The 16,263-nt window shown below is 44.6% G+C and overlaps 1 protein-coding gene across 6 annotated transcripts in view; it reads right to left on the bottom strand.

Annotated features, from left to right (window-relative positions):
• ICA1 (islet cell autoantigen 1) overlaps positions 1 to 16,263 on the bottom strand; it is a 124,829-nt gene that overhangs the window by 94,743 nt on the left and 13,823 nt on the right. For 3 of the 6 annotated variants that reach the window (XM_075922319.1, XM_075922317.1, XM_075922318.1), the window contains exons 2-4: positions 8,561 to 8,606; positions 3,516 to 3,687; positions 47 to 119 (exon numbers count right to left, since the gene is read on the bottom strand). In XM_075922319.1, the coding sequence (XP_075778434.1) occupies positions 47 to 119; positions 3,516 to 3,687; positions 8,561 to 8,577 (262 nt within the window). In that variant the 5' untranslated portion in view covers positions 8,578 to 8,606. Of the gene's footprint in view, positions 1 to 46; positions 120 to 3,515; positions 3,711 to 7,586; positions 7,642 to 8,560; positions 8,607 to 16,263 lie in introns of all 6 variants that reach the window. The other 3 variants (XM_006114513.4, XM_006114514.4, XM_006114511.4) reach the window with 3 other exon arrangements.

The following is a 16,263-nucleotide window of genomic DNA, read 5'->3' as shown; positions in this document are numbered from 1 at the left end:
TGCAGACCCACCTCCCAGCTTAATTGCTGTAGTTAGTTATACTTACAACAAATTCTTTTTTGATAGAGTTCGATTGCTTTAAGCAACTCCATACATGTTCTCTGAATCGAGTGGAACAGCTGAAATTAAATATAAAACAAGGTAATTATAAAAGATAAGCAAGAAATATTTGAAAGAAAAAAGTATTTGTTCTAAAATAAACCTGCATCACTTGTAAAAAAAATTTTTTTTAAATCATTATTTCCTTTTATACGTGTTGTTTCTAAAACCTTCTTATGCTTGAATACAAGATTTTTCTTTAATTGCCTTTTCTCAGGTTCAAATTAAACATATCGAAAACAGAGAAAGGAAACATAAGAAAAAAACATAACAAAACAAAGTGACAGCTCTCAAAGGAAATGTTTATTTCTTATGCTACTTGACTGACTTTTTAAAATCTATGCACTAGCCATGAAGTTGTATAAAACTCTAGTTTGGAAGAAAAAAGTAAAGAGAGGCAGACACAGAACATCTGAACTGGAGTATAGGAGATAACACAATGCCTACTAGCTTTTCAATATAAGGATACAGTCTTGAAAAGGGATATGTGGGTGTTGGAAACTTACAGACTGCAGTGGGACTCTCTCATGGATAAAAAATATCTATCCATGCAGATCCCTTTGCAGGACTGGGGCTTTCGTTTATAAATCAATAGGCAAGGCCATTGATCACAAAGAATGTTCAAACTGATCTGTTTTGTTTCTATTTCAGCGTAGTAACTTATCAGAAAAATATTTCTTAGCTTGAATTTTTATTATCATTTCTATTATGATAGCACCGTCAGGACCCAACAGCAATCTGGGTCCCACTATGCTAGGCACTACACAAACATACTGGAAAAGGCACTCAGCATACAACTCACCATACAACTTAACCAAAACTTCAGCCTGGCTTAGTATATATTTGTGCTAGGCTTGTCTATCAAATAATCAGCATTGCTTGCAGTCGGTGTTCCCTCTATGCTGCATGACAACACAGCCCCGTGGCTGCTTAAAGAGTCCCATTCAGCCGGGGGCTCAGGACTTGTTCACAGAGCTGCCTGGCTGGGAGAGAGGCACTTCTCCCTCAGGGTATGTCTACACTAGCTCGTTAGTTCGAGCTAGGTAGGGTAATGAGGGCAAGCGGACTTGCAAATGAAGCCCAGGATTTAAATATCCTGGCCTTCATTTGCATGTTCCCGGGCGCCGCCATTTTTAAATCCCCCTTAGTCCGAACTCCATGCCCGCAGCTACACACGGCATGGAGTAGGTAGTTCGAATTAAAGCTCCTAATTCGAACTACCGGTACTCCTTGTGGAATGAAGATAATGGTAGTTCGAATTAGGAGCTTTAATTCGAACTACCTACTCCGTGCCGCGTGTAGCCACGGGCACGGAGTTCGGACTAAGGGGGATTTAAAAATGGTGGCACCTGGGAACATGCAGATGAAGCCTAGGATATTTAAATCCCGGGCTTCATTTGCAACTCCGCTTGCCCTCATTACCCTACCTAGCTCAAACTAACGAGCTAGTGTAGATGTACCCTCAGCGACAGAAGCAACTCCCTGCTGCGGACAGAGCAGCGAGACTCTCCCAGTCAGCAGCAAAGGGACGTGCAGGTAGGTGCCAAGGTGCAATTGGCTGGCTGCAGCACAAACAAGAGGAAATAGCTGGCAGGGATGTGCATGCTGGATGGTGCTGGTGAGCAGTCCAGGCTGGAGGCTACAGCAGCAAACGTGGAGCTAGAATTCTGAGCCCAAAAATATAAGTCTGCAAATTGTGTGTGTCAATAAGTAAATGTGGCGGCTCCAGCATGGCAGTGGGGAGCACCAGTCACTGGCTGTGTGGAGGTGGGCCATCACCCTGCTGCCCTGATCTCCTCCGGGCACAGACTCAGCAACTCAGCAACTCAGCAGTGTGGCCTTACCCAGCCCTAACACAGCACAAGGGCCAGTCCTGCCCTAGAAACACCGTAGCACCTTTCCGCTCTGTGCCGGGCGCACTAGATTTACATAGGCAGGCTCAACCTGGCAGGATCAAAATAGCTTAGTGGGGAGAGGAGTCAGGTAAAAGGGTTCTGTGTGAGGCAATGTGGGTATGAGTGGCTTAAGCAGAGATCTGGGTGTGGAAGGATCTGAATGTCCAGGGGCTCACTGGAGGGTGGCTGATGCAGGGGCAATGGGACTTTGTGGGGGGTATCCTGGTGAAGACAGTAGGGGCTCCACAGGATGGGGATTTAGGGCTCAGTTGAGAGGGTCCAGGTCCTGGAGGAGTGGGGCTTGGTAGGGTGGGGGACTGGGTGCAGCTGGTTAGGGCACAGTGAGGCTAGAGATTAAGTGCAGGGGGGACAACCAAAGGTAGTCTGGGTACAGGAGTAGGGGTATAGATGCAGCAAAGGTGGAGTTCAGGAGGGGGAGTCAAAGAGTATGAGGTGTAGTGGGGACATCGGAGTGCAGGAGGCCTCCGGATGCAAGGGGTGAGGCTTGGTGGAGTAGGGATTCAGGACTGGGGTGATCTGGATGCACAGAGGCTGGGTAGAAGAGAGAGCAGTTCTCCATATAGTAACCTCTCTCCCCACAGGCCGAGGAACAATTGGGGCATGAAGTGAGTAGTGAGGAGCTATGAATTCTGTGCGTGCACAGTGGTGCAGGAATAACTATAAAGGGCAGCCCAAGTTAAGAGGGCAGTGACACAGATACTCAGTCTTGACTGTATCCTGATATGTCATAGTAGAAGACATTATCATGGTTCTCGGGCCTAATATTTGGTCTCATCTTAAAATAAGTATAGTTTTAGAGGGAAAAATTAATTATAAAAGCCAGTAAATATCTTATTTACATAGCAATTTTCAACTAGCATTCAACAATGATCATTCTATCTAAGATATTCTGTGGCATCAGCACTACACAACCATTTGAATAAAAAAAACCCTCCAAATTAAAATTACAGGAAAAACAAATAGGTATAAAATAATTTTCCAAGTTTAAGAAACCTAGGATAAAACCAAGCCTCACTGAACCAATAAAAAAAACCCTCCAATTACTTCAGTGATACCAGAATTTCACCCCAATATTTTGAGAGTGGGTAAAAAATTATGTTTATTTTCACCATTCCATTACTGAGTACTTTTAAAACCACAATAACAACAACATTTTGTGTGTCCCCAAAAAAGTTTTCTTTTAATAGTCTGTTAATTCAGCAGGAACATTTGAACACTTTTCCAGTATTGTGCTGTTTTGTTAGAAGGTTAACTAGTAAGCAAAATACAGCTGTGGTAAGGTTGGCTGGTATTTTTTTAAAATATATAGTTAACTGTAATGGATATCTAAGAGTGCAGTATTCTCACCCCTGCCCCAAGCACACCCCGCACATGAGATTATACACATAAATATAAACTATGACACATATGCATATGTAGATACAAACACACAGACAATCACATCATCAGATTTCCAAAGAGATTTCCATCATTAATGTCTATTGTAAATTCATTACGTACCTCTAGTTTTGCATCTAGGTCTGCGTCTGAAGCCACAACATGTTCATCTTCCTTCTTTCCTGTGACTTTAATAAGGGTTTGTTTTGTTTTCCAATATTTTTGCTGCATTTTATTGACCACAGATTTTTCCTGACTCTGAGCATACTGGTCATAAAATTCCCTTGAGTAACTGCTAAAAACATTTAAGAAACAAAACTATAATGTTTAATTAAATAAAAAGAATGACACTTGTAAAATACTTGCAAATATTGTATTAGACTTTAAGGAGTTTCAAGAAAAAAAGGGGGAAAGGACTTTTTTTAAAATCTGTGAAACTATAACACCAAATACAGAAAAACTCCAATAGTCGGGCATCCAATAGTCCGGCACTCCTGATAGTCCGGCATCAAAATGGCAAGAGCCTAGTGAGTGAACTTCGGCAAAAATGAGTTACAAGGTAACAGCGGCGGCAGCTGAACAGAGCAAAAAGGGTAAAAAAGGCTTAAAAAAACCGAAAACATTACAGTATACTGTATACAGTATGTACAATAAAAAGGGTTAAGAACACTTTATATACAGTATATAATGTATACAGTATATATATAACCAGTTTATAGTACCTCCTGATAGTCCGGCATATTTGATAATCCGGCACCACCTAGGTCCCCTAGGTTCCAGATTATCGGAAGTCTACTGTAAATAGCAAATACCTTAATTCATTAGTGAGCAACCTGCAGGCTACATGTGGCCCACTGGGGTGCCACCTGCAGCCATCTACCCTCCTCACCCACATGTCTCTCAAGCACAGGAGAACCAGAGCTCTGCACTTCCTACTTCTCCCCCCCCATACTTTTGGAGAGCGTGAATCCACTAATTTGTGCTCTGTCCCTGTACCTCCCCCTCCCTCCCAGAGCTGGAATGCCACAAATCAGCTGTTTACTGCTGTTCAGGCTCTGGGAGGGAGGGGAAGGCGTAGAAAGTATGGAGCTCTGATGCTCTAGTGCACGAGAGGCGCATGTGGGGGGAGACAGAAAGAGGGGACTGCAGGGCCGCAAACGGAACCCTAATGGGTCACAGACTGCTGCAGCCCACTGAGGTGAAGGAGGAGCCATTTATGAGGCCCACTTCCTATTCTCCGGTTGCTCATCCCTCCTCTAATTCCTTTTAGCTGCAAGTGGCATTTATATGATTCACTATATTCATGAAGGCTTCCAATCTTACTTATGGGACCATTTAAGCCACTTCCAATTTGAATGTGGTACACTGGCGGTATTCCGATTATCAATACTCAAAAGTGAAGAATACTTAGTGATTTATAGCAGCTATGATAACATCTCAGTTTGTGCATTAGCTATGTGTCCTGTAATTTTTGTATTCATATATTGGGGAGAGATTTACGGTGAAATCCTGATCCACTGAAAGGCTTCAGCAGAAAACTGCCATTGTCTTCACTAGGTCCAGGATTTCATCCTGAATGTCGATCTTGTATGTAAGCATTTTTTTACATCCCTTTTTACAACTCAACATGTAGGAGAGAAAGCAACAGTACCCCGTACTGCTCAATCAGCCAAGCACCAGACAAAGTCTGATACAGGCAGTCCCCAGGTTACGTACAAGATAGGGACTGTAGGTTTGTTCTTAAGTTGAATCTGTATGTAAGTCGGAACTGGCGTCAGCCGCTGCTGAAACTGATCAGTTTCAACCGCGGCTGAATCTGGACGCCAGTTCTGACTTACATACAGATTCAACTTAAGAAACCCAGGCGTCCCCAAGTCAGCTGCTGCTGAAACTGATCAGCGGCTGATTCCAGGAAGCCTGGGGCAGAGCAACTCTGCCTCGGGCTTCCTGTAGTCAGCCGCTGGTCAGTTTCAGCAGCGGCTGACTTAGGGACGCTTGGGGCAGAGCAGCTGGGGTGCTGCTGGGTTGCTCCAGTAGCGCGGCTCCTCGGCGCTACTGGACCAACCCAGCAGCACCCCAGCTGCTCTGCCCCAGGCATCCTGATTCAGCCACTGCTGAAACTGACCAGCAGCGGCTGAATCAGGACTTCTGGGGCAGAGCAGCTGGGGTGCTGCTGGGTTGGCCCGGAGCAGCGCTGCGGGACCAACCTGGCAGCCCCCAGCTGCTCTACCCCAGGGGTAGGCAAGAAAAGCCTGGTCTTCTGGGGGGGGGGCACTAGCTGCACCCTCCCCCCCCCCAGCAGACCAGGGAGACGGGGGTGGCGGGACCGCCCAAGTCCTCAACGGCTTTGCTCCGTCTCCCTGGTCTGCTGACCTGGGAGACGCGGAGCAAAGCCGCAGAGCATGCGGGCAGCAGGACAGTCCAGGCGCGCTGCGGCTGTCCCACTGCGGGCGTGCTCCGAGGCTTTGCTCCCCATCTCCCTGGTCTGCTGGTCAGACCAGGGAGATGGAGAGCAAAGCCGCGGAGCACGCCCGCAGCGGGACAGCCCAAGCGTGCCCGGGCTGTCCCGCTGCGGGCGTGCTCCAAGGCTTTGCTCCCGTCCCCCTGGTCTGCTGGGTGGGGGGGTCCAGCAAAGCCGCTGGACCCCACCCCCAGCAGACCAGGGACACCAGAGCAAAGCCACCGCCTGGGCGACTTTGCTCCCGGGCAAACGAGCAAAGCCGCCCAGGCGGCGGCTTTGCTCGGGTGTCCCTGGTCTGCTGGGGGGGGTCCAGCGGCTTTGCTGGACCCCCCCAGCAGACCAGGGAGACCGGGAGAAGCTTTTCTCACCACAGAGGACACGGGTGGCCACCCGCCGCCCGTGAGCTCCGGGGCGAGAAAAGCCCCGTTCGTAAGTGCGGATCCGACATAAGTCGGATCCGCGTAAGTCGGGGACTGCCTGTACTTCAATTTTATATAGTACAAAATCTAAAAAGTATGAGAAATGAACTATGTTGGACTGTGCAACACGTACACTTTTTCCAGATTATTTTCCATACAGGGATGGTTCTGCATCTCTTTTGTAAATTTATTGAAGTTGTAATCAAAACAAAAATCCTATCCTCCTACTATTTCTTTAACTATATGAGGCACAGAAAATTTAGCTCCTCAATAGAACACTAATCTGTCTGATGAACAGTTAATTAACTTCTGAGAAAATGGAATCTCCAATCTGTAAATAATTGAAAAATTGCATTAATTTTGCAAACGTTTAAAAGTAATAGGTTTACTAATATTAAAATTATGTCAAATTAGTGTCTTAGAAGAATTTAAAGATATTGCATACTTGTGAAAAAAAAATGAAATATGATAGCTCAGTTATGCCCCTCCATGGTTCATAGCTACATGGGGTTTGTATTCACTAGTGGTGCAACATCACTATATTATTAGATTTAGTCTTTTTAAAAGTATACAAGACAGAACACTTTTTTAGTCCATCACAAAAAATATTTGCAATAGAGTAACTCAAGCATCTTAGTCAACCTACACACTGACTGTAAGATTTGAACCATACTGCAGATCCCAAGATAAAAATAAGGTTTTCAATTACTTTTTTGCTGCAGCACAAAATAACCAATATATGCAAGATATGCCAAATCCAATTTAACGAACAGCTCTTTGTAAACTAATTGCATAGATATTGACAAGGGATAGCACATTAAGTCAGATGAAATGTGTGGTATATTTTATGATGCAGGAAATATCAATTAAAATGTGAATCCTGTTATTAAAGTGAGGATCCAAAACAGCACTTCATGCAGATCTACATAAAGGTAAGAATTTTACAGATAGATCTTTTGGAGAACCAGGATCTTACTTCTCAGAGTAAGTAAGATTTTATCTAAAGCAAAAAAATGCCAATATCCCTTTAAAATTATTCAAAATGTAAGAAAGATTTCAAAATCATTTCCAGGAAACACATCAAATTAAATTAAATGCACCCAGACTCGTAAAAGCAAACATTCTGGAAACATATTTTATTAAAAGCACTAAACAGGAAATGAAAGTTTGTAAATCATGTTTTGTGATACCTCAAGTCTCAGACCAGTACTTGTGGTCAGAACAGGCAGACTATTGTGCCCCATGGAAGGTAATGAGGCTGGGTCAGATCACAACACAGGATCAAGGCTACAGTGTTTCAGCTTACATTCCTACCTTCTTTGAGGTCAAGGGGAATTCAGTGGGCACATAGTTGGGCTACAAATGTCATCTAACAAAAAGGAAAATTGATTTAATAAGAATTATTAATTTAGAGCAGTGTTTGTGGGCCATGGACTCACATTGAGAAAGCTACTAACGGGCCACTCCGGTTTATTTACTTAGCAGTTCTGAAGCCACGGATCCTTGTGGCTCTCATTGGCTGTAATTTGCCATCTGCAATGGAAAGAGAGCCATTTATTGCTGTGCAGCCGCTAAGTAAACAAACTGGAGCGGCCTGTTAGCAGCTTTCTCAAAGTGTTTCTCAAAGTGGACTATAGGCCCAATGATTTAGAGAATTCTTCAATAATTAATAATCAATATAAAAGAAATCAGGGGAATGTAATAAATTGTTATCATTTTCTTAAGTATAATGGTAAAACTACACTTTAAATTGAAGTTTGAGAAAAAAATTACTCTATGCATAACATTTGTTCATAATTTTTAAAGAATATCTTCTATGAAGAATTGAGTGTTGCTCATATATTCTGCATAGGATAACTGAACAGAAAAAGCCTCGTACTATAGAACACTATTGTTGAACAATTTTATTCAGCACTGTAAATTTGTCAACACGAATTATTATATTGTGAATAATCACGTTTAAATTTTACAATCATTTAACAAAACCTAGTATCAATTATGAATAAAGTAGTAAGTATCTACTTAAGTTACAAAGATAAATGATGTGGATAAATCCAACTCTGTTTACAAAACAGAAGATTAAAAAATAAATACGTTAGTTATTAATCTAGTCCATGAATTTGTATTTCTATTACTTGATCTCTTTTTACCTCCAATCTATCTTTATTGAGGATTTTATGTCAAAGATTGGATGACAAAATATGAAAGTCTGGTAAATATAGATAGCAACAGTTTAGTATGTTGCTTCTAATTTTATTATTGTGACAGATAAATATAAAATTACTTACTACTTATGGCCATCCATGTTTCTTTATTTTCTTCAGACACTTAGAACTATAAAAAAAAAAAATCACTTAAATTGAATTTAAAATAAAACTGAAATAAGCTCTAAAAGTACATATCCAACCATATATTAGAGATGTAACAGTGTAATTGTTTAAACAGTTAACTGATAAGCATTATCAATCACCATAACAGTTACATGCCTCCCAGCCCTGCTCCCATGGAGCCGGCTGCACTGCAAGCTCTGCAGCATGTAACTACTGTGATTTTCAGCAGTGACACAGTTACCTAAGTAACCACTTTTTAACATCCCCACCATATATAAAGTATTATTATTTTTACAACATCCTTCTTTCAGTATTGTCTCAAAGTAATTCACAAGCTACAGACCAAATGCTGCACTCACACACGGAACTCTCAAGTCAATGGGGATCACACAGAATGATGAAAATGTCGGGCTGAAAGGAACCCCAAGAAGTTACAAAATCCAGCCTGATGTGCTAGAGGCAGAACCAAGTAATCTAGACCATCTGTGACAGGTGTTTGTCTAACTTGTGCAATTCCTATCACTGGAGGTTTTTAAGAACAATCTCCATGGAAGCCTATTCCAGAGCTTAATTCCCTTCGTAGTTAGAAAGCTTTTCCTAATAGCTAACCTAACTTGCCATAGATGCAGAATAAACCCATTACTTCTGGTCCTATCTTCAATGGACATGAATTGATCATTATCCTATTTATAACAGCACTTAACACATTTTAAAACTTAACAGGTTCTACCCAGTCTGCTTTTCTCAAGAACTAGATATGCCCAGATTTTTAATTTTTTCCCCCAGGTCAGGTTGTTGGTTTGGGGGAGAGGGGTTAAAACTTTTTGACACAGGAACCAGTAAATCCATTCACTAGCTTTTGGAGGACCAGTAACATTCATTTGCATATTTGCGTATTCATTAAGCAAATGATGAATATTCAAATAAGTTGTTTCTGGTCCTCCCAAAGCCCCCAGTGCCAGCATTAGCAAAGTTTTTGATACAGTCACCCACAATATTCTTGCCAGCAAGTTAAGGGAATAAGGATTGGATAAATGGACTGTAAGATGGATAGAAAGCTGGCTAGATCAGGGTTTCCCAAACTTTTTACTTTAGTTGGAACCCGGTTTTTTTAGTACTGTTTTTTACAGCCCAAAAATATAAACACATATAAAAAAAAAAGAATGAAAAATGAATAAATTTTCAGTTCTCACCTGGCTGCATCCTCCACCCAGCCTGGGCCAGGGTTTGGGGGACCCAGCGCTGCATGGGCACTCCAGGAGGGGGGAGCAGGAGCAGACTGGGGGTAGGGTAGCTGTCTAGGAGGGAGAGTGCAAAGGAGGGTAGGGTTGCCAGGTGTCCGGTTTTGTACCGGACAATCTGGTATTTGAGGGGTTTTTCTGAGAAACAAATTAAGAAATTATCAGACATATAAAATGTCTGGTATTTTCTAATTAGGTGAGTTTTATTATAATTAGGTGTATCAGTCCATAGCTGCGAACTGCCTGGATAGTAGATGTGCTCACTATGTGTGTGTGTGGGGGGGGGGGGGGGGGGGCAAAATGGAATCCCCAGGGAGACTCACTCCTCTGCCAGCGTCTGTAGGGTCTGCATGTGCCCAGGTCAGTCCCGCTCCCCCCCTTCCGATCTCCCATTAAGCCCTGCTGCCCCCGCCCAGCCCTGCTTCCAGCGGCCAGGTCCCCCCACCTCCCATCAATCTCCCGCGGTCAGACCTGCTCCCCCAACGACCCCCCGCAACCAGCCCAGCTGCCCCCGTCCAGCCCTGCTTCCCGCAGCTGGTTCTCCCGTCCTCCTCTTCCTGTTCTCCCCTGGCCAGCCTCCCCGCCCCCCAGTCCAGCCCTGGTTCCACCACCTGCCCTCCCCGATTTCTGCTGGACAGCCCCACTGCCTCCAACCCTGCTTCTGCCCGCTTGTCTCCCCCCACATCTCCGCGGGACAGCCCCCCCCAATCTCTGGAGGACAGTCCCGCTGCCCCCAACCCTGCTTCCGTCGCCCACTCCCCCCCATCTCCGTGGTACAACGCTGCTGCCTCCAACACTGCTTCTGCCACCTGCTCGCTCCCTCCCCCCTTCCCATCTCCGCGGGACAGCCCCGTTGCTGCCACCCGTTTCTGCGGCCCGCCCGCCTGGATCTCCGCGGTATAGCACCACTACCTTCAACCCTGCTTTCGCAGCGCACCGCCTACCCACCTGGATCTCTACGGGACATCCCTGCTACCCCTAACCCTGCTTCCACCTGCCGCCCACCCGCCTGCCCTGATCTTCGCGGGACAGCCCAGCTGTACCCAACCCTTCTTCCCGGCGGCCGGTTCTCCCCCTCCACTGCCACCTCCTCCCAGCCCGCCCCGCTCTGCTCCTCTACCGGCAGCCATGCTGAGGCCCAGTATTTTTTTCCTGCGGCCCAGTACTGGGCCCATAGTTTGGGAAACGCTGAGTTAGAGTGAATGAACAGAGAGTTTGAGAGTCTCTGGTGAGAAACAGAGGCAAATGAATAGCTGCTACTTCTGACAGGTACTGTAGTGCCTTATCTAGGATATCTGCTAAAGAGGGCTGCTAACATGCAGTTTGTTCTTCCTGCTGTACAAAGAAAACAAAAGCAGTAAACATTTCTGCAAACGAACAAATTCAACTATGAAAATGCCTTGACACTGTGTCGCTGACATCTCATCTAAATGAAAACTGCCCTGGAAGACTTCGAATGTTAGAAAAATATTGGGCTTTTTTTTTTCTAACGAACTTTCTAGGGAACTGCACGGTGGGGGCTTGTTCTGCAACCTTGTGAAGGGGACAGCAGCATAGATTCATAGACTCATAGACTTTAAGGTCAGAAGGGACCATTATGATCATCTAGTCTGACCCCCTGCACAGTGCAGGCCACAGAATCTCAACCACCCCTCTTAGAATAATCCTGAGGGCATGGGAAGCTCCCTGCAGGTGGAAGGGCCAGATCAAAGCTGTAGGCAGGGCTGTGCCCTCCCTGCCAGCAGGCTGTGAAGTTTCTCAGCAACTGGTAGGACTTGAACTAATTCCCCTGTTTGACAGGTATGGGTCCTACGGGCTGCTCTGCTCTCCCCCAAGCTTCGCTGGCAGCTGGTCAGACCCAGCTAACGCGGCTTGTGTAAGCAGCCAGCTCTGGGCTGGGGAATTCACCGTGACATCTTGCAAAGTTCATGGCCCTTGTTAGCGGCCCAACCCTGTGCGCAGCGTGGGGCCCTGAAGGCGCAGGGCCCAAGGCAACCACTTTGCTTGCCTTGCTCTAAGACCAGGCCTGACGTCACAACCCCATCTATACTTCACAACTAGACCTTCTGGGTCCAGTATGCACCAGGACCACTATAGTTGTGCTGCAGCACAAGAGGCCTCCACGACTGAGGAGGATGGTGCTGTGTTTGGCCGTTAGTGCACTGGTTCCCCAGTAAGGAGTTCAGAATAAAACTGACAGGAAACATATACTTTAGGTTTTACAAATAAACAGTTTTGGAATAAAAGAGGGATGCTTGTGAATGGATTTTATTTGTTCTCTTCAGATGATCCCTATTCCCTTCCTTCCTTTCAGATAAGGAACTGGGCAAAATGATCCATGAATTCATTACTTTATGAACAGATTACAATTCACTGCATTTGTACAGGCTGAACCTCTCTAGTTTGGCACGCTTTGGTTGAGCAACATTCGGGGTCCAGCATGATTTTAGTTAGTCAGAGGTCCACTTCTTAGTAGTATGGTCAGGTTTGCCAAGGTCCCTATAAATTTGTTTACAGTCACCAATCCTGGCTCTCAGTGTTCTGTGCTGTTATTTAACTCTAATTTACCACAAAGGCTATGTCTAGATATGAAAAAGCCTCTTTCAAAAGAGGCTTGTAAAGATACTTTTAAAAAAGCCTCTTTCGAAAAAGAGCATCTAGACTACAACCAGTACTTTTGAAAAAGCAAGCCACTTTTTCGAAAGAGAGCACCCAGGCAGTCTGGATACTCTCTTTCGAAAAAGCACAGTTTGCATTATATAACACCTTTTTTCGAAAGAGCACTTTCAAAAAAAGGCATTATTCCTTGTAAAACGAGGTTTTCCACGTTCAAGAAAAATGCCACGTTCTTACGAAAGAATGCGGCAGCAGTCTAGACTCAGAGGAAGTTTTTACGAAAACAGGCCCCTTTTTTTGAAAAAAAAAAAACAAAAACCTGTAGTCTAAACACACCCTAAATGTATTCTAAAAGCCCAGTAATCAGGGGAAGCATTGGTAATGCTGCTAGCAACATTGATCTCCCATATTTCAGCAAATTCTCTGGTTTGACACTAGTCAAGTCCCAAGTGTGCCAGACTAGAAAGTTTCAGCCTATTCTGTTAAATGGAAGTAGCATAGGGATTCCAGCTTCGCAGAATAGGGAAGTCCAACTTCATAATGGAATGAACCACCATGAACCCATCACTTCTGAATTGTGCAACCTTCCCTGGGTACCATTTCACTTCCAATACCATTTTAAAACCTTTGTTATGGTCTTCAAAGTAAGCAACAGTTCAGGACCCAGCTAAGCAAGTGCTACCTTTTAATCTATGACTCCACTAAATCAGCTCTGCTCCTCTGGTAGAATGCAGCTAGCAAAATCAAGAGTGCATGGGAGCTGGAGATAGAGTTCTTGGTTGACAGGCTCATCTATATGATGAATTACCAGAGGGAATTTGATGATGACAAAGTCTCATTATACTTTTAGAACTCTCTACAAGGCCCATCTGTAATCGAAGTGTTTTAAAATACATCACCCACCAAGGCAGAGATTCCTAGAATCAGGAAATGGTAATGAGAAGAAAACCTTACGATGCCACTATGGATGTGAATCTGCAAATGTTCTCTTGGGAAAAGAGCATATGTGGACAGCATGAAATGTGGAGAAGAATCCAGCAAACCCTGCCTTTACTTTATGGCCATGTTCCCTCTAATCTTTTCCATCCATGCGCAGATTCTTTCCATCCATGTGAGGATTTGTTTTTATGTGCATCACCAGTAGAATCAAAAACCTAGCTGTGGGTGCTCTCCTAATCAGCTGGTGGCATTTGAATCTCTCCTGAGTGGCCGCACAAGCACCTATCTTACAGGCAACAAAACAGGTTTTGGATATTGCACAAAAACACTTCTTGCAATGCTAATCTCTGGCACCAGCCTCTCTTTTTATCATACACTCCTAGTTGCTGATCTGATCTGACCCTGCAAACACTGAAAGTCTTCTACTCCTTTTGAATTCCCTCCTCATCTGCGTTCTTTTAAATGGATTATTTTACCACTGTAACCCTTACTTATCTACATTTCAAACAAATAATTACTTAATCCCATTTTTATCCATCTGCATAGCAAAGAGAAACTAAATTATTTGTTCCAAGCAGAAATAGAGTCAATTTTCCAAGCAGAGTACAGTAAACTTCCGATAATCTGGCACTTTTAGGACCCAGGGGGTGCTGGATTATCAGATATGCCGGACTATCAGAAGGGGGGGGCTATGAGGGGTTTGGGGTGGGGTGGTAGTCTGATAGTCTGATAGTCCAGCTCTGCCCCAGTCGTCCCTGATTCAGCCGCTGCTGGTCAGTTTCAGCAGCTGCTGAATTGGGGACGCCTGCGGCAGAGCAACTGGGGTGCTGCTGGGTTGGTCCAGTAGCGTCACCCCTCGGTGCTGCGAAACCAACCCGGCAGCACCCCAGCTGCTCTTGGGGACGCCTGGGACAGAGCAGCTGGGGTGCTATCAGGTTGGTCCCGTAGCACTGCTCCTCGGCGCTGCGGGACCAACCCGGCAGCACTTCAGCTGCTCTGCTCCAGGCATCCCCAAGAGCAGCTGGGGTGCTGCTGGGTTGGTTCCGTAGCACCGCAACCTCGGTGCTGCGGGACCAACCCGGCAGCACCCCAGCTGCTCTGCCCCCGGCTTCCCCGATTCAGCTGCTGGTCAGTTTCAATCGGGGAAGCCGGGCGCAGAGCAGCGCCAATTGTCCGGCTGCCCCAGCACTTCCAGGTTCCTGATGGTGCTGGACCATCAGGAGCGCCGGAGCATTAGATGCCGGACCAATGGAGTTTTACCGTACTTTGTACCAAAACAAAGGGCATAGTGGTACCAGTAAGAAGATACAAGCTGCAAAAGTTCTGTTTTTAAGAAACAAACATTATGGACCTCCCCCACCATCCCTGCAGCAGGAACTAATGGGAAAGGAATGTCAGCAAGGTTCCCCTCATAGAGATGTGTCCCTGATTGTTTGATTGGGGAACCAGGGCTGTCTCCATGGAGAGCCTGTGCCTCTATTGCAGTCTATGCCCCTGACTCTGCTCTCCATAATTCCCTGAAAGAATGTTTCCATAAAAAAACAAGTAACCAGGGCTTCTGCACTTGAGACTCCTTGCTGCAAACAGGGGTAATGGGGATACAGAAAGGACAGAGGAAATTTCCATCAGTCTGCTCTTGAACTGTATAACCAACAGGTCAGGGGACAAGTGACATGTTGTGTTTGTTCTAATTTGTTACTTTTCCAATCAGTGCGTGGTTGGCTATAATCAGTGATATAAATAAACCATTTTAAGAGGAAAAACAGAAACAAACTCAGCTTGCCACATACCTACGAATGACTATTTCAAAATACAGGGAGCCAAATCTGCAATCCTTGTGGGAAGAACCTTAAACCCATGCAGAGCCAACTGAAGCCAATGTGGATCATCTTGAAAGGCTGAGAATTAAATGTATAAATCTCCTAATGCTCTGGGATTCTACATCGTACTTTTACATCCTATACAAAAACACTGCATGACAATACAGGTCTTGCAGTAAAGTATTTTCTCCCTGTAGCATTACACATTCCATTCATTATCTGGGAAAGGAAAACAATAAATAAATAAGTCATTCAATTTATTTTGGCTAGTTGACATGTCAGGATAGTTTTGAATTGTTTAGCCTGCTGACTTTAATTTTAATGAGAAATACTATGCTATATCATGTCTCAAAGGGAGGTTACTAAAGGAGCGACTATATTTTGCCGGCAATAACATCTAAATAATAGTCACAACAGCAGATAGCATTTTTACTGCTATAAAGAAAAAAATGGAAAAATGCTGTCTCGGAAGTTTTACCAAATGCTTCTGTTCTTTGAAAGGAGGAAGCAAAACACTTTTTATTCATATTTCATACAAAATTTAACAGAAGGAAAGATTCCATACAAAGGAAATTATTCCTCAAACAATTCATGAATAACCACCATTCTCACAAAAATCAGTTAGAATTGATCTAGAATTCTTAATTGTTATATTTATATGCAAACCAACACAGGCCTCTATGCAGGAATTTGTGTGTGTGTGTGTGCGCGCGCACGTGCATGCTCTTTATTGCAAATGTAGACCACAAGGGTGCAAACACACCCCTTATGGTTCCCCACCCCACTACCAGTCTCACTTCCGGGAGAGAGGGGAGAATCTGCCCCAGCCTTCCCCTGGCCCACCAAAGCATGGGGGGTGGAAGGCTTGGGCAATGCGTTGCTCTTGCCTTCCCGTAATTGTCCAGAATCAGACACATGGAGACTATGGAGGACCATGGCAGGTGCTTTTGCACCCTTCCTGCAAATGGGCCTGCAACATTTCAGTGTTTTCTCTCTCAGGGTTTCCTCCCATACCTAACACCATAATACCTATGGCATAGGTCCT

This window comes from Pelodiscus sinensis, chromosome 2 (genome assembly GCF_049634645.1).
Source record: "Pelodiscus sinensis isolate JC-2024 chromosome 2, ASM4963464v1, whole genome shotgun sequence".
Taxonomy (NCBI): Eukaryota; Metazoa; Chordata; order Testudines; family Trionychidae; genus Pelodiscus; species Pelodiscus sinensis.
This window is presented reverse-complemented; position numbering and strand designations above follow the sequence as displayed.